The sequence below is a fragment of the Notothenia coriiceps genome, unplaced genomic scaffold (assembly GCF_000735185.1).
Source record: "Notothenia coriiceps isolate Sejong01 unplaced genomic scaffold, NC01 NC01_scaffold00026928, whole genome shotgun sequence".
NCBI lineage: Eukaryota > Metazoa > Chordata > Actinopteri > Perciformes > Nototheniidae > Notothenia > Notothenia coriiceps.
The window spans coordinates 43808-68639 of record NW_011359629.1 but is presented as its reverse complement, the minus strand read 5'-3'; the positions used below and the strand labels follow the sequence as shown (position 1 = coordinate 68639).

The following is a 24832-nucleotide window of genomic DNA, read 5'->3' as shown; positions in this document are numbered from 1 at the left end:
AAAGTGATATGTATGGCTTTTGTGCCATGTGTAGATGACCAGGGAATCACCAAACTCAGTCCACAGATTATGCCCGTACCCAGTCCACTAGTATATTTCCCAGCTGCAATAAATGTAAACGATTGTTAACCTATTGTTGCAAGTCCTGTCCTCTTTTCTACCTGTTTTATCTTAAAGCAAAGCCGAGTGAAACTGCTCGTTCCCAAGGCATGCGTACAGTGCTCCTTGGGGTGAGACCAGCGGTGGGGGAAGTCTATTGTAGTGCGGTAACAAGTCCTTTGCGTGACATTTTCCTTGGCGTTGACATTCAGAGGGGAATAGGGAAGACGGGCCTGCAGAAGCCACATTCTCTGTGACATGTGAAGGGAAAGGGTATTAAGAATGGGGACAGAGGTATCTGAACGTGCACGGGGAAGGACATTTGCACAGAACGTGACAAGGACACTATGGCGGAGCAGCTCTTTCATATTTCACTTCATAACATTATGCTATACACCAGGTTGTATCTGTACTCCCTGTCCACTGGGCCAGTGCTATCTTAGTCCAGGGAGTAGGCTGACAGTGTATGTTCGACAGGGAATGTTATTAGGTGAGTATCTACTGACACAATAGGTGCGGCATATATTACTATTATAGAGGTTATCATACCTCTTAAAGTATACAGTTTCTTTGTTGTTCAAATGTTGTCTGAAACAAAACATGTCCTCCTGAACAGTGACTGTCATAAACATTCTGCAAAGATGACTAACACATTTTAAATGTGGTTTTTGTGGCAGATGAATCAGAGGGAAACCGAGTTGAAGGAAAAGGTGTGTGCTGTGGCTCTGACTGACTCGGCTCACAATATCTGGCTGCAGGAGACCAGCAAAGGCACGCAGGACTGGATGCAGCAGGTGAAATGACCACACGTGCAAATACACAAACACAGACTGAAGGCAAACAAAGACACTGCAAACTGTATAGGGATCTATTCCTGAGCTCCCATCTCATCATGTAAATTCACCCAACGGTGAGCGGAGGTCTCTTGGATATTGCTCCTCTCTGATTTCTCCCTGCACCAACCCACTGACCTTCACAAGTACCCCTGACCAACAGCTAGCTTTAGAAGTCATAGAGACCCATTGTTTGCATGTTTTCCCTCGCTGGCTATATATTTATTTTTTAAAACAAGACCCCACTTTTTCTCCCTGGGTGCATGTCAATGAATAACTAAGACGGTCATCTCTCGCTGGTGCGTGTGTATGCGGCCGGGCATGCATATGTGCATGCATGCATGTGTTTATATGTGCTATGTGTGGGTAAGCGTGTGAGATAGAATGCACGTGCACATGTGCATTTGTGTTAGCTTCATTTTAGCACTTGCCCTTTCTGGTGTGACCTCTGCGCCATATGCAGCACCTGGGCTCACTCAGTATGCACATACAGATGAGGACCATCCAAGACCAGAGCTGCTTGAGAGCCAGAGATGCAAATGTCATACACACACACACACACACACACACACACACACACACACACACACACACACACACACACACACACACACACACACACACACACACACTTTATTTGTATAACATCCTCTTTTATATCCCTTGCCTTTTGTTTTTGCTATTTCTGTCATCTCCCATTTCGAAGGACTGTGTGGTTTGTGCGTTGACTGTGTGTGACTTGTTGGTGAATGTGTATGTACTGTAGGATAGTTGGGGATTCAAGGTTGCACTGGCCCCCTTCTCCTTGTCTGGCATTTCCTATTTTTGATTCATCTAAGGGATGTTCGGGACACTGCATAATTGGAACGTTAAGTGATTTTCTATTTGTGATGATTACCCAGAACAATAAATCTGCAATAACCTTCTTTGTCCAGTCGGAGTTAGGGGACAGGAAATGATTCACTCTCTCTTGTATTCATTAACCCACAGCAATTGTTGGCTGACTTAGAGGAGCTCACCTAATTAAAGGGAATTTTGATACCACAAAAACTTGTATACTACATTCTATAGATTTCTTCTGCTTTCAGATTTGGTTTTGTTTGTCCTCTTTTCCCTAAATTCTTAATAATCAGGCTAAACAATACGTTTTAAGGCTCACTTTTCTAAAAGTGCACTCATTACTGTTTGCTAATTCCAAAACAATGTTCATACTCTATGTATTTCTCTTAGGGACCATTAAACTCATTATGTAAATCATTACATAAATTGTATTTAACAACAACACAAAAGTGTGTTTTATCTTATGAACTTGTAACTTGAACTTAATTATCAAAAAGACAACGTGTGATTCATTTTCCTCTTTCAATCTAGAAAGATAGATAGTAAAAAAAGATACTACTGAATAACATTTTCAGTCAAAAATAGTCTAATTATAGTCTAATCATGCTAATTATAAAACAAGACTGAGACAACTATCAATGGTAAATACTGTAGAGCTGTTTAAGGGGAAAATAACTCAAATAAGGCAGTCAATTAAATGTCATCGAGTCCCTGGCTTTTGGGCATGGAACATGCTCCGGGCCAGCTTTAGGATTGAGTTAAATCCATTAATGTGTCACTAGTCATTTACATTAGAAACCAATGCTTTGTATGTGCAGTGGTTCCACCAAAAGGTCATAGTCCCTCTGTGATCCACCCAATATGCAAATGATCTCCGGCTTTCTATCATTGGCTCTGTTTCTGATGTCTAGCTTGGAATGACTACAAGTGCATGCAGTTGTTAGTGCACAGAAAAATCCTAATAATTCTCATTTTTTACATCTTTATATACATCTATATGAATGACCCAAACACAGCTGGATCTTGAGCGTAAACAACACTCGGATTGCTCACTAGAGCACAAGAATACACAGCACACACAGGAAGGGCAGAAGGTGGTGCATATCACAGAGGGGAGCTAGCAGTGAACCCTGCATAATGCCCTGGGTGGTGTATAAATGTGGGTGCCTGTACGAGTGGGGGCATGTGAGGTCGGGGCACCCCAGCAGTGCCTTGCTCTGTTCTCCTCGGACAGAGATAATTCCCTCCCTCCAGGGTTCACGAGGTCACTGGATGGTGGGATAGAGCATCGAGAAGAGGAAAGTAAAAGAGAGGAGATGGGATTTGGAGATCCGCTCCTGCTGGGCCAGGTGATGTAGGCCAAATGGGTCAGACGAGGGGCAACTGACGTCACCGCCGGGAGACAAAACACAGAGTGAAGGTGAGAGAAAGAAAATAAGGCAGGGGTATATAAGGAGAAGAAGAAAGACTCCATGCATTGAGGGAGACAGAAAGAAATAAAGTATGAGAAGCGTTCAATTATTTAGTTCCCGTTGACTGCCGCAGAGAAACCACAGGTTAGAGCTGTGGAAAAGAAAAACAAAAAGACAGGTAGGATATGAATGGAGTGAATACAGATGGAGGAAAGAGATGAAGAGATGTATGTGGAGATAGATGAGTAGCATAGTGAGGAGAAGTAAGTGAGAGAGAGAAATGCGAATGATGGTGTACAGCTGGCAGCCTGTCACAGTCTCCAAGGTGTCTCCTGTCACTGTGCTGGCCTGCTGTCACACTCTAGTGGCCTGCCCAGAGCACACGTACACACACACACACACACACACACACACACACACACACACACACACACACACACACACACACACACACACACATACAAAGTACACTATGGTCATGAATAAACCATCCTAATCCATAGAGATTATACAGCAACTGGAGGTGGGAGAGAGGCAGACACAGAGAGAGAGTGAGCAAGAATTGATACTCGGGACTACTTTCTGAGAAGTTAGGTTGCAGGCTGTCATGTGTGTTATGGTTTAGAAGACTTTTGTACACTTTGGCAAATATTTTTGTTATCTTGGGACTCCGTTTTTTGTGCTTTCAGAAAGAATATGGACATATGGTTTAACCATTAAATGGAGCCACTTGTAGACGATTGCAAAAATGCACACAACCCATTTTTTGTATTTGCATTCAGATATATTGAACAGTTTCCGTACAAATATCAACAAGATACATTTCACATCCCTCCTTAAAAAATTGTTTTATATCCCCTTTTTACATAGTGATAATAATGGCCTGATAAAAATGGCCAACCTGAGTTCATGGTATCTGATATAATGGAGTTTATGAAAGATAGGGAGTACACATCTCTTTTTAAAGGCTGCGTGTGTATTCCTGGTACTCGTACATGTGTAGTGGATATGGACACCTATGAGACACCTATTTGGTCCTTGTGAAGGCTCCATTAGATCACCCTGCCTTCAGCTAAGTGCAGTGTTTTGTGTCCATTACTGTGTGTGTGTGTGTGTGTGTGTGTGTGTGTGTGTGTGTGTGTGTGTGTGTGTGTGTGTGTGTGTGTGTGTGTGTGTGTGGCTTCCACTCTGACTTGCAGAAGACGGCAGGTAGTGGATCTCTCACACACTCACAGACACACTCATACACACACACACGACCACCCATAAACACACATATATACACATAACAAAGAAGGCTAAATATCATCTCTCATTGGTAGAGGGGCACATCTGACACCTGCTTGTCATTACCACCCTCAGAGCATACTTTTAGTTTGATGGTTAGTTTTAGCACTTAGCCTTAGCTTCTTACTGACCACTTTATAAAACCTTTTAGTACTTTGTTCTTGGATAATTTAGGTGAAATAAACTGAACTTTGCAACAATTTGACTTAAAATTATTCACAGGGGTACATGTATGTTTGCATATCCAGCACAATTCCCTAAACACACACAGACTTACACGCAAAGCGCAGCAGAGATGGGGGGATAGTCAAATCTGTTTACATGTTTGTTTCTCTGTCTGTCTTTGGTTCAATGGCGCCATTGATCGCCACCGAGCTGCTTGAAGTGATGATGCTATGCGTCAGAGGCAACCGATGCGATGTGCCATCCTTTTGTCACATTGCCCTTCTCTAATCCAAGCCAGCAGGCCTTGCCTTTATGTGACTGCTGTTATGCCTGCGGTCTCCCTCAGCACTGTGGCTCTCTGCTCTGTGTGTGTGTGTGTGCGCATTTATGCAAGAGTTTGCGTGCACATGTGTGTTGTTGCCTTGACAAATCTATTCAAACCCCGGCCTCCCTGCCTCCATTGGTGGCAATGGTGAAGGTGAAGGGGGAGGGAGGAAGGCCCTTTGAAAGACTCCCCTCCTTCTCTCTCCAGCCGCCTTTAGCCTACTGCTCCACAGCCCAGCTGACATCTTCCTCCAGACAGACTGAATGAATTAAAGGAGATACAATGAGACACTTGATGTAGCAGTCAAGGAGCCCCACTGCTTCTGTGCGGCTCTACACCGCTCTGCCCGGGCTCAGAGTGAGCACATCTAGGGCAAAGCAAAGGATCTAAAAATACACAAAATTCCTCTGTTTACCAAGATGACTTGTCATCTTCTCCCAATACTACCCCCCCAACCTCCTCCCCTTCATTCCCCTTCATCTCTCTGCCGAACTCTCTTCAACTACACTTATGTTATAGTGTAACCCTTATATAACTAGCAATTTTTTTGATAGGGTTGAAGAAAGATAACATAAAGGAAGACTAAAAGGAAATGTCTACTATTAAGTAGACGCATTCAGTTGATTTTAATTGTATTTTTGATTGGATAGGAATGTATCTCACAAGTCAAACTTTATTTTAATAACAGACCTTTTTTTCCCAAATGAATTTAGTTTACTTGTTTGTTTTGGCTAAGTATTTGACTCTATGGGCCAGATGTTTCATCATGATCAACTCTCGAAATGAGTTTCTAAAAAGAAAAGTAAGTAAATAAATCACCATGGCACAAAAGAAAATATGGTACATGTCAAGTAGACAGTTACAGAACCTCAAGCAGACAAAAAGCAACAGTCAAAAGGAGCTCAATAAGGTGTCAAGTATATTTATTGTTCCTGTGTGCCTTTAGGTATTTACAAAGAAATACATCAACATATTTGGGAGTAGGTTGTGTTTGTGAATGCATGTGTGGTTGTGTGGTCATTTGTGTGGAGGGGTGAACTTGAAGGATGACAGTTGAGAAGAAGTGTGATGTGACCCTGAATGTTTTGCATGTATGCAGTGTGTGTGTGTGTGTGTGTGTGTGTGTGTGTGTGTGTGTGTGTGTGTGTGTGTGTGTGTGTGTGTGTGTGTGTGTGTGTGTGTGTGTGTTAATGTGTTTTTTGGAGGAGTTGAGTTGGGAGACGTTTCATAGTTCTTTCTATCCTGTCCCTCCCTTTTTAAGGACCTTGGGAGTCAGGGTTGTTGAGGGCAAAAATGCGTAATCATGTGTGCGTGCTTGTGTGTGTGTGTGTTTGAGTTTGAAAGGTTCACAACGCTACACATCTTCGTGGGAGACCCCCCGTAATGCAATCACTGACCCTCACACACACACACACACACACACACACACACACACACACAAGCAGACACAAGCATGTGCAACACTGTAATGGCTGTCAGGGGGCCAGGGTGAAAGTAAACAAGGGCAGATAAGCAGTGATTCAGAAGGACGCCAGCTGCACATTCTAATCTCTTTACATTTTCTCTTTCTTCTATTGAACTTTTATCTTATCTGGGAACGTCTTCTCCAAGCATTCCTTCTCAGCCTCCCTCTGTCCCTGTCTCCCTTTTCCCTTGTTTTTGTGCTAACCTTACAAGCCACAGCATACCAATCCACACTGCACGGTCAGCAGGGAAAACACACTTTGATATTCTGTCATATGCCGACCCTGAGAACAAAACTCAAAGCATGGTTATAGTGAGTTGTTTTGAAGTGTGGCATTGATGCATCTCATTAATTGTACATTAGATTTAATGCTTATGTGTTTCAAAAAACCTAGTAAGACCAAAAGAGAGTGGCACAAAGACAGGAAGATGAAGACAGCACAAACTGGATAAAGAGGTCTTTCTGACAGTAGAATTGTCTACCACAGGGAGTTTGAGAGGACTAGGGGTGTTTGCAGGGGGTTATGGGTCAGCAAGCTGGGCAGACACCCTCCCCCAGGGCACCCGCTGATGCACCATGGAAGAAGGCCTCAGCTCTCCACCGCAAACAAACAGCGAGCTGTCTGAGCAACATGTCACAGAGCTTTTAATTGCTTGTTCCTGTCTCTCTTTCTGTTTCTCTCCCCCAACACACCTCATTCGCGATTATCATCTCTCCACTTTTCCTCTGCACCTGTCCCCCTTTTTTCTTTGTCTCCCTTGCCTCCCTGTTATCCCACTTTCTTCATTAATGTTTATTTTTTATTTTTAATATTGCTTTCAATTTCAATTAAACTTAATATATTTCCATAAAGTAAAAAAAAACAACAATACATTTGAAGATATATAAAAAAATATTTTTACATCAAACCCATTCATTATTATATTTTAATCTCTAGGCATATATTTGTTTTTGTGTGCACGAGGAATAGCAGAGGAAGCTGGTTGTCATTTTTTATTGTATATAACTCTCCACATGTAGAGTTTCAATTGTCAATCTCACATTTCTTTTTGCCCTCTTCCTACAGCACTGTTGCAACTGGGTATCGAGCCCAGAGCCTGTGGACACCCTGCTGGATCCCATGCTGCGAGACTGCCCCAGGGTCTCTGCAGGTATACAAAAAACTCAGTTTAAACACACTACAAAAGTAATAACATAATTACTAAATGTCTACATACAGCATTATCTAGATCACTTTCATTATCAAAACCCAATAAATGAATCAAGACAGTTAGACAGAACTGGAACTCTAATTGTTGGTCAAAATGTAAAAAGCTTCACATGCAGGCAAAAGGCGCTGTGTCAATGTTAGCTAAGCCATGTGTTTATTCTACAGTCAAACATTAAAACACGTAATCAGTGTTTCATTTTGAGTAATAAAGTTAGTAGCTGTAGTTGTGGATACTGAAAAAATGTTTTATCAGTTTAAATGTATATGATGTTTATAAATCATTACTACAATTCCCTTAAATATAGCCTAAAAAATGTATTGATCTCTATAATTGGTATTTTCCTGGTCCAAGCTTAGAGTAAAATGGATACAATATACCAACTTTGGCCAGTGAAGGTAAACATTATTTTACAGCAAGTTTATAGCAATGCACATTATCATGTGCAGATTATCAGAATGAAGTCCTTGCAGTGTGATGTGTAAGTTGACAGCATTCGGTTTGTGTGCATCTGCGCACAAGCTCTTTGGTGTTGGGTAGTTTGAAGGTCTTAGGCGCTGATTGAAAAGGATCTTAACAGAAAAACTGAAGCATTGGCAGATTATCTTGAAAAATACAAATAGCGGGCGGAAACAGAGGCTGGTCCCAAACACAGTACAGAAATGTGCCGTGTTTATTATTATTGTTTCTATTTTTGTCTTCTTTTTCATTATTTATTCTGTCTCTTATATTCATTAATCCTTTCCTGTGGTGTTTGGCTTCCTGTCTGTGTCCTCTCTGTGGTGGACTGGCCTTGATGATGTCACGGCCATCAAGAGAATGTGTCCTTAATGTAGGATTAGGGATGAAAGCTGTAATCCTCGACATGACCGTTGATAGGAGATGATGATTGCAGTGTTGTTTTAAGAGTGACATACGCACGGCCAGGGCGCCGTAAGGGGGTGAAAAGTTAGGACGATTCTAAGGGCCCGTGACTGACAGGGGCCCAAACTATTTTAGAACATTAAGAAACCAGTAACCAATGGGGTATCTTTTCATGGGGCACAAAATCCCTGGCGGCGCCCCACACACACACACACACACACACACACACACACACACACACACACACACACACACCCCCCCCGTACCATGGTTGAAGCTCTATTTAACACTAGGAAAAAGAGAGCTTTTTTACATCACATTAATGAGTCATAATATCACAAAGTGCTGCCGTTAACACAAAACCCTGGCATGGGATGTTGATCAGACAATGTGTCACATGAGTGAGTTCATCAATTATATTTGGATGCTGGATGTTGTGGAATAAGCAGAAACCTTTAGAGTATATACTAAGAGAAGCAGACTGTGTACTGTGTATGATAATGTTTGTCTTTTCTACTGTGCAATCCTACAGCCTAATTCCCAGTCTACTGCAGGACAGTGACCCTTGACCTACGTGGTATATTTGAAGTGAGATAACTGAGGTGACAAAAATGGCAGCATCCTGTGCCTGAATGCCAAGTACCTGCCAAGAATATTTCAGATGAGGGGAGCTACTTTCTTTATTCACTTTCTAGTTGACATGTACACACTATAAAGACACATTTCCAGGAGCATCTTTACTTCATACGGACCACAATGTTTGTCTCAAGGCCCGGACACACCAATCTGACAACAAAGAACTGACACAGATGGACCCCGACTGTTGCGTCGCCTCGCGTCTCTGCGTCTTGGCCATATGTCGCACTGGAACACACCGCAAAGACTTCAGCCGACGGCCAAGAAGCATGTACGAACTGCGCATGCGTGACTGGCAATAACTCTCCTTACCAGCAGGCGGCGGTAGTGTGTATTCGTCATTCAAAAGAGGCAACAACCGGAAGACAATATAACCAAGAGAAGAAGAACAGACTGCGTGATATAAACAAACAATAAGTAGCGTGTGCGTTCCATTTTCACTCTACAGCGAGAAGCTCATGGGGCTTTCCCGAACCTGTGTCGAGAGCTGGAGTTAAATTAAATCTCAGATTTGCCTTCTTAATAGTGAAGAATGCACCCTCACTTCCGTTTCCCTTCTCATGCACTGATTCGCTAGCTGAACAGCCAATCAGAGTGATTTATTTTGCCGACTGCCTTTGGCCGACTGTAAAAACCTGACGGTGCGGGACACACCAATCTGAGTAGGGCGTGTCGACGCTCATCGTCGGCCTGACGCCCACCAACGCCGATAATCGGCCTGGTGTGTCCGTGCCTTTACAGCAGGGAGCAGAAGATCGTGAAAAAAGTGATAAGTGTAGGAAATCAAGATAACCAAATGGTAAAAGACTGGGAGACCAGGCCAACAAATACAAAATAAAAATGCATATAAAGTCAGACTTAAAGTAAACAAGCTAAAAAGTAACAGTAACAAAAACAAGCTAAAGTAAAAAAGAAGACGTGAAATAGCGCCAAAACCAAGAAACAAGTATCCCTTAAAAAAAAACATGCAAAAGAAGAAAGACAGAACAAAAAGAATGCAAGTAGGAAAAGAGGAAGGGGGGAGCTGGTTTGACTATATACAGTAAAGAGGTGTGGTGCAGCAAATATATGATGTAAATGATCTAATGCTTCATGCTGCATCGCCCCACCCAGAGAGAGAGAGAGAGTCCATGTTCTGACAAGGAGAGCAGGCAGGCTCCCACAGGCCTTCACACAAGCTTTGGGGCCGGCGCCACACACACACACACACACACACACACACACACACACACACACAGAGACACAAAAAGGAGTCATAACAGAAATAATATATAGGCTACCTGTTTGAATGTATTGATTAATGCACGTGTACACCCATACAAAACACCACTTGCCTCCTTGTCTCATCTCACATTTTCTTCATCACTTTGGCAGTCCCGCTTGGTGATTTCATTTTCTTCAAACTCCCTCTGTGACACCATGGTAAATGTATAGGTCATCTTACACATGCTCCACATGGTCGTGAATACATCTCCAACACTGCTATCTCGTCTGGCCCACTAAAACACCATGTTCCACATGGAAATGTGTGGGTGGCTGGCCTTAACATCTACTAGTGAATCAGCTTCTTGAAATGTCATCTAGTCTTTAATACAAAACCCATACTGTATTTCATGTTCAAATGTCAGTTTTTTTATATGGATGTGTCACATCACTTCTCAGGACTGCTGTCGGTCAAAGACAGCAACCTTTGAGCCGAGATACCGCGGTTTACTTTTTTGAAACTGATATATGTAACTGTGGTGTGTCTGACATTGTTCTATCAAAGCCCTCTTTGACACAACGTCCATCTGTATGTGTGCAATATTGACTTGTGCTCTATTGACTTTGGCTACTTTAACCAAGCTGAATAGATCTGGGTCTCTGGCCTGTTAACAGAGCTGCCAACTCCGCTTGTCTCTGGTCTTTTGGTGGCAGCTTCGGATGTCAAAGGTTGTCTCTGTCGCCTTTGTGTCCTTGGCAGCCTGGCAGGTTTGCAGGCAGCAGCCATTGTGGGGAGAGTCACAGCAGAGCCACAGAGGTGACGAGGTTGAGAGAAGGTTGAGGGAAGGCTGTCAGGGCATCGTGGCCCAATACTTCAATCAACTCACATACAGCTCCCAACAGTCACCTCTCTGCACATTGACTGCTGTTGTCTGGGTTGCTATGGTTAGAATGTGTGTGTGACTGTGTAGGTAGGGGTAATCAGGGTTTACCATAACATGTCTTTGCCACACACAACAAACCAGTGAATTCTTCTTGTCATGCACACACACACGCATGCACATATGCAGACACAAACATCACAGTGTGAACCACCGCTCTTGTGTGGAGCCAGACTGAGCCAGGCCTGGGGCGACTCGGATGCTGTGGAGAATGGCATGTGATCAGACACACACATACACAGCAAGATATCTTAAGGCTAAAAGAGTATTGGATGTGTGCTTAAACACGGACACTGGGACTAGTCAGGCAGCATGATGGGAGAACGGGTTGAAGGACGAGTCTTGCCGTTGCTCTTTATCTGTCCTGTGTCTGTTCTTCTCTCTTTCCTTACTCTTGTGCCTCTATACATTTCCCTGTTCCCTTCACTTCTTGCGTTCTGCCTCCCTGTGTGTATCAGGGTTGATAATAATGATTGTGTTTTCCATGCTGGTAGACTCTTGGCAGAAGTAGGTAGAGAAAAGTGGATGAAGAGCTCGTCTGCTATTTCTAATCATCTGTGCAACATTGGTATAAATAAATGGCAGTCTGACTGTGCTGGGAGGACCCAGCGAGGGATGGAGAATAACGCATAGCAGGGGTGTCCACTTTAGTCTCCATTTCCTGTTTTAAACCTGGATCCATTCCCTTCGCATTTGACTGGCTAGCTTCCCTCCCTTTCAGTTTTTTTTCATGTCTTAATCTTTCTTCTTTTCACTCTTATTCTTTTCCCCCAAAGCAAAAGAAATGTGTTCCTCTAAGAAGGTCATTGCTCTGGCGTTTGGCAGTGGCCTGGCACACTCGCAGAATGTTATCAGTTAGGAGCACGCCGAACACAGGCTAAATATGCAGATAAAGTGGAACCAATCTCCTCCTGGAAAAGCTCCTTTTCTGTGTGCATGTGTGTTTGTGGAGGTGTGGAGAAGTTACTACAAAGACAGACAAAGAAGTCCAGGTTGTGGGGTGCTGGTTAAGTGGCGTTGCTGAGGCCTTCCAGAGATGTAATCGTTCCAAAAACTACACCGCCATTTAGATGCCAAGAGAAGGATAAACGTAAGATGGGAGAGAACAGGGTGACAGGAACAAGATGGATGAAAACACAGGAAAACCCCAGTCTTACAGTCATTTTTCTTGTAAGGGCTCCTCTGTTTTGTTGCTTAGTTTATTGACTTTTTCATGGTGAGATGGATGATGGGTTGTTTGATCAGTAAAGATGCTTCAACGGCGGGAAAGCCCCCTTGCTAATAACACACTCACACACATAAGCATGCATATTTGTACACACAACTTCCTCTTGGGTGATTACTCATTGTCCAAGCTGATTATTAATTACAAAGGGAGAGCTCTCTGAAGGTAAACACTGATTAATGGCTAACAAAAGTAAGTTAATGTCTTACCTGTACTTTAATTACCAACCTTGCTCTGTTACAAGCATCCCAACACAAGGCTGTAATTAACCCTAATGGACTTCAGAAAGACACTCACTTTCATTTTCTTTCAGAACATAAATATGCTACTGTTTGTCATGTTTTATGTGCCCAGCTTTCTTTGTTTTTCTACTAGGTTTTCCATAGTTAAAAGTGAGGATTTTGTTGAAAGGATTTCTTGATTTTCGTTTCTTGAATGAAGATAGCAGGGAGTTGGCTAGAGAAGTGATGCAATATTGTTAAAGCAATGAGAAATAATTCCGGTGCAATGACATGCAAGGTCACTCTGCCTTTCTTCTTTACCTAAGGCTCATACTTTTGAGGCTCAGAGTTATTAATGTGCTAAGATATCACAGACACACAAAAGAATGCCTGAGAACAAAAGCTGTTACCTAACACACACACACACACACACACACACACACACACACACACACACACACACACACACACACACACACACACACACACACACACACCCACACACCCACTGATTGTCCTGCTTTTACTATGAATGTGCTCTGTCCTGCTGTTGGTTTGACTTGCCTGTAACCCTCACATCCCTGTTCCACACACCGATGACCGTGACACACATTATAGTGTCTGTACCTCTTCACTACACACACACACACACACACACACACACACACACACACACACACACACACACACACACACACACACACACACACACACACACACATGAACACACTGACTGATTGATGTGTGTGTGACTTAACGCTTGAAGAGGAAACTTAGGCCCAGTCAAATTAACCTCTCCCCCTCTAACCACTGTTTTTTCAGCTTGGTTGGGTGGAAGTCCGCTGCCTTGATGGAAGATCACATGAAAATATGTATGTGTTTGTGTTTTCACAAATGTGTTTTAGTGTTTTCTTAGCCTGAACGGCACACTTTGCAGTAGTGTTGCAGGAAGTAGACAAGAAAACTCTGGTGAACCGGACTCTAACCTCTGACCTGGATTGAGACCGGCTATTGTCTGGGTCACACTTCTGACACACCATATCGTAATGATGTGGAAAATGCTGACACCAAGAACTCTTGACATCTGTCAGAAATTAGTAAAAGTGCTGATTTGTAAGATGTGTTTTTATAAAAGGAGGGACAACACATATAGAATGAAGTATATCTACATGAGGCAAAAACATAAACTTTTTTTTAAAACCAAGCTAAGCTAAAATCTGGTTCATGATATATAATAGTTGTTGTCAATTATCTGTTTTGTCTTCTTCTTGACATGTATGCCAGAGCACCCAATGCTGGGAACATGAATGGCCATACACATTGTCCCTGTTATAGAGAAGCACCTGTGAAATAGAACTATGCAATATATTTTACTCTAAACTGCCTTGGCTCGAGTGGTATACCTTGGCACATGATCAAGAGTGTGAGAGTGTTGACTACACTTATTTTTTGTTCTTATTAGAATTACGTTTAGAGACAACAGTTCAGCATACATGAAGAATGAAATTGAAGCTTAAGAGGCAAACTTCTTCTTGAAGAGAAAATGGGTTTCAATACCATTTATATTTTACTTTGTAAAGTTTATTTATAAAGCACTTTTCACAGACAAAGTCACAAAGTGCTTGACAAAACAATAAGACATCAACATAGGAGGCGTACAATGATCAATGAACACACGGGCCACATGTTAAGAAGTCATAAAGGCACCAGAACATAATTAAGACAGGCCTCAAGTGTGCTTATACTTCTGATTAGCTGGATTTATTAAATGAATCAGGCCATAACATAAATGATGGGTTTTCTCTGCATCTTAGAAGATTTTCGATATGTTTACTGGTTTTCTTTTTGGATTTCGTTGTGGGCTGCTGCCGTAAGGACTAAGACTTGAGATATACACCTGGGCGCCAGAGGAGTTTTCCAACAACCACAGAGAGGAACATTGCAATGTAACCCTACATTAAGAACTTTTGCAGGGACCACCATCTTTAAAAAAAGGAAACCTTAAAGTCTTGGACGCAACACTGATCCAAGTGCATTGACAGTTCACATTATTGTTACATGGTGACAGGCCAATCTGTTTCGATATGTAGGTAGCCGTTGCTCAGGGACGTTTGCTTTGAACCAAAGACTTGACCACTTTGATCCAATTCTCAGATTCAAATCTGGAGCACTGTCCGTGTTTATTGATCTATTCCTACGCTTTGCTTTCTGTCGGACATGAATCTTCACTCGGATCAGAATCAAAGATATGCTGACATAGTCAATAGACAAGCCTCTGCTACAGGCCCAAGACAAGGGTGTTGCCTTTTTGTTTGCCTTAACTGACAAATGGGAGGAAATGAAGTAGATCAATATTTCTAGCTAATAATTGAACAAGCTTGTCTAAGTTAAACACTATATAATTCTTCAGCAGTGATGTAAGGTTAATGTTTGTTGACTCTAGCATTAGCTTATCTGTTCAGCTCCTTTTAGTTATGTGACAATATCACACTATTGATTTGAAAAACGACATTTATATTAGTAGCAGCAGTTACAATAATAGTATACATGTTTTTTATGTGTGTCATTATTTTCAGTATTTGTGGTTAAATATATAGATTGAACACTATTTCAGACTTTCAATTTATATATTGGGACAGTAATAAATATATAATCCAAAGCAATTAGAACAAACCTGAATAGTGTGATTTTTAGTTCATCACATTTACTAACTCAATTTACATCTAGGTAAATGAAGTAGAGCAAAACAAACTGCTAGTCTGAAGAATCCTAAAGGCTTTTGCAGGAAATAGTCACATCATCTTTTGTGTGTTTTTATTATGTGTTCAACCCATTTGTTTCTACACACCACATTCAAGTTATCTATTAAAAATTAGTTCCATTAGAAAATATTAAAGCATGGACATAAAAAAGCCTTAATGCTGTTGGCTTTAAGATGCTTTTATTATGAGGCATCGATATTCTATAAGTATATATGTTTATGTCACTATTGTATATATGAAGGATGCTGTGCTGACAGGATGTGAAGTGTTTTTTATAATCACATCTCACATGCAGGCGATTGTGATTATGCTAACTAGAAGCGTGTCTGGAAAGCTCAGTCTGTGGTCTTCAGTTCACCCCTGCACTAGGTAAAATCTATCCAGGAGGCATTGTATCCTCTCCTTCTTTCTTGTTCTCTACCCATCATCCTGAGGAAAAGAAGAAAGGCGAGAGACGAAAAGGGAAAGAGCCTGGCATGCATAAATGGAAGTTCAACAAGGTTCAATGAAACACTTATACAATTTGCTGCAATATACTGCGGTTTTATAATCTCATTATCATCTTAGTGCCAGATTTGCCCATGAGGGCCGTTCCGTATTCACTCTTATTAGCTCCTCAGATTTGTCCATTTGTCCTTCTGCTACTCGCCTCGCAGCCAATCACTATGACTGTATCGCTAATAAATACCCCCCTCCTTTTTGTTGAATCTCCTTTTTTTCATGCCATACCTCCGACTGCTTTATTTATGCCTATTTTTCCTTTTATTTGCTAAGGGGCAAACACTAAGCATTGTATTCAGTAGCCCGCATAGCTGTATATATATTTCTTTCTATAGAAGTGGCTTCCATGTAAACATATCTGTATTTACAGCATAAAGTATGTTATTAATTATATTGGATATATTTTTATTTAAATCCATCCAAATGGGTGAAAGGACATTTTTCACCCACATAAAATTGAAAGGATCAGAGCTCGAGGAATGGCATCACTACAGTTGCACAAGGGGCTGTATTTTTTTACTCTGTTAATGTAAGGCCAGGTACTTTTTCCCTGTATACACAGGGTCAGATGGGGGAGCTAACGTACAGGGTACAGTAGAGCAGGTCACAGGCTGTTTTAAATCCCCAAGCCTCTGAGCTGCTCTGTGTAGTGTCCATCCCTGGTCACTCAGAGGGCATCCCCAGATTAGTGCTTCACAGACATGGATCTCATTTGCCCATATGGCCTCTTCTCATTGACTCGATATAGGCTCTAATCCTCCCAGCCTTTACCCCTGACCTCGACATGTGGCGAACCACTTAGAAAAAATAACACACAGACTGTGAATTTACCACGTTTGACGGTTATAGGATTGAGTGTAAAAATGAATATCAAAAATATTGATCATCAGTTGAAATTTGGGATTCTGCAGTGGTTACCTGCTCAAAATGGTGTTGTCAAAAAGCAGGAAATACCTTCAAAACATGCTTGATTCTTGTTCCTGTAGACCCGTCTTAGGTGCATTCCCTATTGTGGAATTAATCCAATAAGCCCCAGTGGGGAACGACAAATCCTAACCACTACTAGCATTATAACTCTTAGCAATCACCTTCATCCCATAGTCTCCCAGTATTACTGAGCCCTCATTAACAAGGTATAAGTTGCCACCCAACCAGTGTCACAGGGATGCTTTCCATGTTGCAACACCACCCCATATTGGAATTGACCTTGTTTGTGAGAGGATGAGAGGATAACCAAGCCAAGTAGGAAAACCTCACGCAACACATTTGCTTCTCTTTGCTTCGCATTGCTGATTAATTCACAGTTAATTTCAATTATTGATGTATGCATAACTTCAGAAATATATAATCCTATTTCAGTGCTGACATTGTAAATTTCTTGGCATTAAATGTAGTATTCACAGCTTCTTCTACCAGGTGAACTAAGTTGATGGGATAAAGTAGATTAGAGCAGGGAGAGGTTAATCTATTGAGTAATTATATAAAGGTGTCAGAATAAGTCCTTATAAATTCAAGCTGCCGAAGAAAGAAGCTAATTGAATGCTCCACAGCGTTTTTATTTAAGATTAAGAGACTAGAAGTCATGACAAGGAGGGCAAACTCAGAAATACTGATGGGTGTTTACATCCCAATTATAAAATATATTAACACATGTTGACTTTTAGAATGATTGTGCCCTTCAAACGTGATGATTGTATGTTGAACAGATTGGTATTAACAGAAGTGTGTATTAAGTGAAATTGACTCAGTGAACTCACGTTTGAAATGTTTGTTAACAGCAGAATATAGTAAGTTAGTGTCTAGTCTCTGGCCTCATCACTCCCTGCAGATATATTTCTATAAAATGGAGAATGATTGATTAACTATCCCCCCATGAACCTACAGGTGGATGCCAGGGTGGTGGTGAGGCTAAACAGCCGCCATATTACAGAAACATGGCATTACTATTATTCTAGTTCAAGTTCACTGTCCGAACTAGCTTGCAGGCTTTCGCTCCATTTAGTATCAAGTTTTATCTTGATTATTATTATACCGAATTTCTAATGTGCTCTGGTAGGCTTTTTATAAATGTATTTTCTAAGCTGAGATCACGTTATATGGTTTAGCTGTTGATTAACACACACACACACACACACACACACACACACACACACACACACACACACACACACACACACACACACACACAGAACACCCAGCTACTGAATTGAATAACTAATGCTGAGATCCAACATCTGCTAACGCTGTCAATTTAATATGTCATTGTGTACACATTGTAAGTGGGGGAGAGAAAATCGCTCAGATATTCCTTTCTTGAATTTAAACCCACCACTCCTGTTCGGCCAAACCTTTTTGATACATTGTGGCAGTACTTTCACCCCATCTCTTGCGCACAATTAGGTTATAATTAAATGCACTTTTAATATGATTGCTATTAAATAAATAAAAAAACAACAAACAAGGAATCTGTGAGAACGTTTGGAATGCAGATAATTGCCAAGGAGATTATTAGAAAATGAAAGGAAAAATACCCTTGAAAGTCCTTGAATCATAATAAGCCTCAAATCATAATGTTTATTTCTTTATTATTTTTTTTACTGAGGAAAGAAATACACACCTTATTTATATAATTATGTAAACAAAAGTGATGGTAGATTCCACGATCAGCCGGGTTTTGAGTATGCAGTATTGACCTTGGATCCTTCCTCATGCTCCATGTTGACAGATAAAAACTTTATTAACCAGCCATCTCTAGGACAGGAGACAAACCATGTGTGAAAACGATGTTTGCTAGTATTAGAGAAATGTGGCAATTAGAGGATGATTATTTTTTCTCTGCTGTGATAGCACCAAGGAGAAGAAAGGGGTAATAAACACAAGTTGTTTGTGGCATAGGAAGCTGCAATTATAAAGTGTTTGGGAAGTTGTTGTGCTTATTGTGCCTGAGAGTAATGAGATAGCCTGGCTGATCCCTCACTGATGCTATAGCTCCTAATCCCCAACCCTCTTTCCTGCTTCTCTTGTTTACCCGCCAACATCCTCTGACCATCGCTGGCCTGTCACTGCTCTGGGCAGCACTAGGTGACCTTTGACTTGCGAGTTAGCTAACTTCTCACCTCCAAAAATGGTCTGGCGCTGTTGAAGCAACAGACCAACAATTGTGTCATAAAGTGCAAGGTAGTTTGTTTTCCTCTGTGTGCAACTTAGAGGGTTTGTCTTACCACCAAACCAATCGCTCTGTAAACATTGTAAACACAAGTCTCACTTTTTAAACTGTTTTCTTCATGTGAGTGACAACTGACAGTTCATCCCCTTTGGAATATTCTTACATGAGGAGCATATTCTGCCTATATCACGAGTTAGTGGATTCAAACTTGTGTCCACTATAATTGTCATATCATTTCTGTTTATATCTTTTGAGTCACCTTTTGACCATCCCTCAACACTGACATTTGGGTTAATTCCTCTAAGGCCCACTTACTATGCCAACTTTGAAAAGTCATGTTGAGAGATGTGGTTTTGTAATCTCAGTCTTTATACTTGCGTAAATATGTGTGCCTGCAATCCTGCCTTTACCTACACTTGTGTGTATATCCTCAAGAAGAAGAATGCTGTGTGTACAGGCGCGTTATCTGGGTGACCTAGAGACACACTGGTTATCACCTCTGTGAGCCTCTCAGGGCTAAACTACAAAGCCAGTGGAAAAACACCACTCCTGCCCCCCCCCCCTGCCAATGCATCTGTGTGCTGGTCAGTCAGTATGTCCCCCTACTGCAAGGCTCACCTCCTATCTAATCAACATAGACAGGCCACTTGTCCGCATACACACACATACAAACTAAATGCATGCTCACAGATTCAAACGCACACGGACATGCTCAGAGATAGCCCTACACATGTAGACACACTTAGTGATACACCCACGAAAGCGAATGCACACACACATATACACCCACTTACTGATAATCACAGACAAACCCACATTGATTTGGGCCTGCTTAGGCTTCCCAGATATGACTAGACGGCCCACAGGGCACAGAAGAGGGTCTAAGGCTAAGTGCTTGACATGCAGATCAGGGAGTGGAGGGCGCCACAAGGTTGGACCTCTATGCCTAAGGGCTTATTAGAAATAAATTGGACCTTCTTACTCTGAGGGAAAGTCACCCTTCCCCACCCTTGAGCTGAGGTCACCTGACCACGGTGTGGCTCTGTCCTTGTTCATACTCTTAGAGCATCTTCAGCTATAGAGGAGACAGTCTGAGATGCAAAAGGGTGGGGTCAGTATTCGGAGGTGCTTATTCCAAATCCATCTTTGGCGCCATTTTAATCCCCTTTTGTTTGGCTTATGAAATGCTTTTTTTCTTTCAGAGCGCATGCCAGCCGACCTTCTGATGTTACATAGTGCAGCTACCCTTTGCCCCCAACCCTGCCCTCTGAACAACATGTGGCCTGATAACAAAACCCTAAACAAAAGAGGTAGATTGCCAGAGCAGAAGAAAGGTGGGGGCTCGCACTTTTTGTCTGCAACACTTCATGAACGCTAAGCAAGGTTGGCACCGACTGTTGGAGCGGAGTCGAGGAGAATCGTGGGGAAGTGAATTGCGTTTGGCACCAGGCGGCTATCAGGCAGTAATTAGTATAGCTAACATCCCAGATGAAGGAGTCAAGTCTAGGTCAGGGTACAAAACTTCAAGGGTCTTAGCGAGTAAGGGTTGGAGGCCAAGCCATGCCCCCTCCCCTCCCTGAATTGAAGCTTATGCAGTGCCTGCTCAGATTTGCTGAAATCTGTATTGACCTCTGACCTTAAGGTGTTGCAGCCAGTCACATGTCAGGCTGGCTCCTGTGGACCACGCTGGATGTATTCATATTAGATTGGCTCAGTAATTCCGACTCAAGGCCTGCCCAACCGGACCCAACTCAGAGATTTAGTCTTACACACGATGAGGTTTTTGACATAGATGTTACCTCACAGCTTAAACCCATGCGTGGCATTCCTGCCCTGCTCTGGCCCCAGGATCAACCTTTTTGAACCAATCCAACAGTTAAAATAAATGCATGTATGGATAGATTAGATATAAATTGTTTGTTATGTACTACAATTCTTTAAATCACAATATAATCTCTTTGATATGTGGCAAGCTTGGTGTTTATGTTCTGCATAGCATATGTGTGTGTGTATGGATGGGTGTGAGGGTCAATGTGCATTAATTCCTGGTTCCTTAAAATATCTATAATCCTCTAATGCAACCCTAATCTCTTTTAATACATTGAATATTAGTTGACAAATCATATGATAATAAAGTGATATGAAAATGTTGCTTTCGAATGATCAAGGATTTAACCCAAGGCTCTAATCGTAGCTGACACTCAGTTCTTGTTATTTGACCATGTCATGAGGTTTATGTTGGATGTTGACCTGTAACCTTCACACAGCAGGAGCTAAAAACTTGCCAACCTTCCACTAACAACACATAAACACAGCCTTTAGTTAATCTCAAAATGAAACCTAATATATACATTTTATAAATTCTACTCAGGGATTTATCTGTTCTTATGTATCAAAGACTTAACTCTGAATAACTTTTGTTTCGAAGGAGTTAAGATAAAAAACGGTTCTACTGCAACAAGGTTTGAACCTTGTGAACTTTGGTGCATTTCATTTATCCTGAGTGCTATTTGTGTTGCTTTTCATCTCTTGAATTCTGGCCTAGTTTCTGTATCTTGTTTTTAGAAAACATGAGCTAAGCTGTGGTGCGCAAAACAGACAGCCATTAGATCGCTGCACTGTAGGCCTGACCTCTGACCAGCTAAGCCCAAGCCCCATCCCCCTGGTAAACCTCTCACTCAAGCCCCCCCGACTGCCCGCTCCATGCCCTGCCCTATCCCTGTCCCTTCTTGGAAATGATATTATGAGGTTTGGATCATCCTCCTTGTCTTCCTCCATACTGTAATCCTATTTGCTCCGTCATGTGTTGGTGTTCACAGATGGTGAGTGTGTGTATATGTAATGTGTGCATGCGTATGTGGAGGCGGTATGACACCCAGCACACTCACAGCTGTTTGGACTAGCTCACTGGCCCCATTGTCTCTCCCACACATCACAGAGAGGGTGGTCCCGCACAAACACACACACAAGGCCATAACAACCCAATCCCCTTGAGGGGGGTTGAACTGAAAATGAGTTTGATATTTTGGGTAACATCCCTATAGAGTTCTAAAGCTCACCCCTCCGTCCTTCACTATCCCTTGCTTCAGTGATTTTCCTCTGTCTCTGCACTGGCTGTAATGAACATGTTAAGCTCAACGACTGAATGAGTGCAAAAAGGGGAAGGGGGATATCGTGTGGGGGAGTTGGGGGCAGGTGGAGGGGGGTTAGTTGGGCGGGAGGCAGTGAGTTACCACTCATTGTTGAGTCTCGGGCAAAAAGAGAGAGAGAAAGCGCAGCGGGGGGAGAGGTCCTTGGCAGCGCTCCAACACTTGGCGTCTCGGCGTCCACATTTAGTTCCAACTGAGTGCCCACAGTGGGCATGGCCGCACTGCCTTCTCTGTGACCTCTCGACCGAGGACCACTGCTTTCCTGTTTCCACCACCCCTTTTGATTTATCCCTTTCTTCTCCCTCTCACTCCCCTCCTACTCCTTTGTATTCTGAAAATGGCTTCATAACAGCCAAAACAGAGATGTTTCGAAATTGATTTGTCAAAGCAATGGGATAGGTTTCTGATCATACAACCAGTGGGACACTTTTGAGGCTTTGTGTTTTTTTTTTTAATACAGTGCAACCTATCAATCCCCTCTTGATCAAAACCAATTACATTTCTGAAGTTCAAAAAAAACTACAGGTGGGATTTGTCTCGTTAATTTGTTGCCGTCTAGTATCTGAAAAATTGCGTTCAACAAAAGGAAAGATTTGTTTGTGCTTTCATGTGAGTGGTAATTGGGATTTTCCTTTTAAGATATTGTTAGATGCCATTTGTAAACTAAATGTTTTAAATAGATAATCAATGAGGATATACGTTAGTAAGTATGTAAAAAGGCAGATCACAGACACAAATCCTTATGTCTGTAGTCCATTTTATTTTGAAAATCCAACACTTTATATTTTTAATTCAAGGTTGCAAAACATTAATGAGCAATAATAAATCTTGGTTTTGCTCTTTAAAATTATTCAACAGGATTTAATTATTGCAGGAAACATGGTTTGATTGTCCAACGCAGCACAAGTTCTGGGCAGGGAAGTTTTGAACAGGTTAGGGAAGAGGCTATCCGTTTATGAAGAGCTACGATCACAGGCCTTGAAGTGGAAGATCAGAGGTCACAGGGTTTCTCTTCTTGTTTAACCTTTTTTCCCCATACACTTGAGGACTTTCTCTCAAGGTGGTGCCCTTGACACTGGCTAAGAGAATGTTACTGTTGTAGCAATAACACTGTCAAGTGTTGTACGTCTGTTGGGAAGGAAAGGACTTCCAGTGACAAACTCATACTCTTTAAGAAAAACGTCTGTCCTTTTCCTGATGCCTTTACTGCTATCCATCTCCATCCTTTCCATCTTTCTTAGGCATGTATCCAAGTCTATCCTTTGTCTAACAACAACCTTATCTTTACTTTTCATTATTTCTCAGAACCTTTTTAATTTTCCAATCTCAGATACATTTATTTGAGATGTTTATATTATGTAATTTCAGACTTCAAACTAAAATATAATGTAAAGTTTTACATAATTTCTGCAAGTGCTGCAACATAATTTTTTTGTGTAATTTTAAATATAAGGTTTTAAGGCATTTTCTCTTGGACAACTGATTGATTTACTACATGTATTTCTGGAAACATTGTCATTTGTTCAAATGATACCAAAGCAATGACTGAACTTTTGATTTAGGTCATTTCCCTGTATATTTTTTTAAATGTCATTTGAGACAAAATAGGTTGTGGATCACTTTAAATAATAGAATCCTTAATACAAATGCTTACTTTTTGGTGGTAATGTGGTCCTTGCATTTTTTCTTGTTCAAACAAAATCCATAATTTTGATTTCAAAAAGTGTGTTTCTGATTCAGGATCTGGCCTGTTGTGGTGCTGCACATACATTGGAGAAGGTGGGCACCGGGCCAAACCCGGAAGAGTCGATAGCTGTTATACGGGCAAATGCTTGCGGACAAGCAGATTTTGGGAGCCTTAATTAATTGCACCTGTATTGATCTCTATGGGAAATGCTGGTATGATACAAGAATAATTTAAAAAGAAAAAAGAAAATAACACTTTGCTGTTGTGGATTGAGGAGGTGGAGGTGAGGTTTTGCAGAGGGGGGTTTCGGGACGTGGTTTGTGGCCGACTTTGTCAGGATGCAGATAGCGGGATCAAGATTGCGTATTGACGAGATAGGGAGCCGGGTGACTGAGCCACAGAAGCTTGAAATAAACTGTCGGAGGCACACGGCCAGTCATTACAGTGAAGCCGCCTGGCCCTGCTCAACCTTGAGCCAGTCGATAAGCTATTATAACCATGCAAATTGTGGCCAAATCAGAGACCTGACATATTGGTATTATATTCCTGTGCAGCCACTGGGTTATGCATCATTATTGGGAGCAAGCAACAATATGCATTATGCTCTTTTGTTGTTTAGTGTGTAGACTCATAAGGGGACAACGCTGCCACTTACAAAAGGACAATAATGTTGTGCAATTGTGTTGTGTAGAAGGCAAAATTGAACACCCCAATACATTTGTACATGCCAATCTCTTCTCCCATTTTTTATTTTTTTTATTTTTTTATCAGATGTCTTTCTTTATCTGACTTCACCCCCCCTCGTTGTCTCTGTTTCTCCTCTTTTAGTGGGGCGGCAGCCTG

General features: G+C 41.7%; 1 protein-coding gene across 1 annotated transcript in view; it reads left to right on the top strand.

The window, feature by feature from the left end:
- The first annotated feature begins 209 nt into the window (after positions 1-209).
- The window catches only part of LOC104957397 (protein FAM172A-like), a 49891-nt gene continuing 25268 nt past the window's right edge, over positions 210-24832 (top strand). The window contains exons 1-3 of the mRNA XM_010785025.1: positions 210-230; positions 777-893; positions 7493-7577. Coding sequence (XP_010783327.1) covers positions 210-230; positions 777-893; positions 7493-7577 — 223 coding nt within the window. The remainder of the gene's footprint in view (positions 231-776; positions 894-7492; positions 7578-24832) is intronic.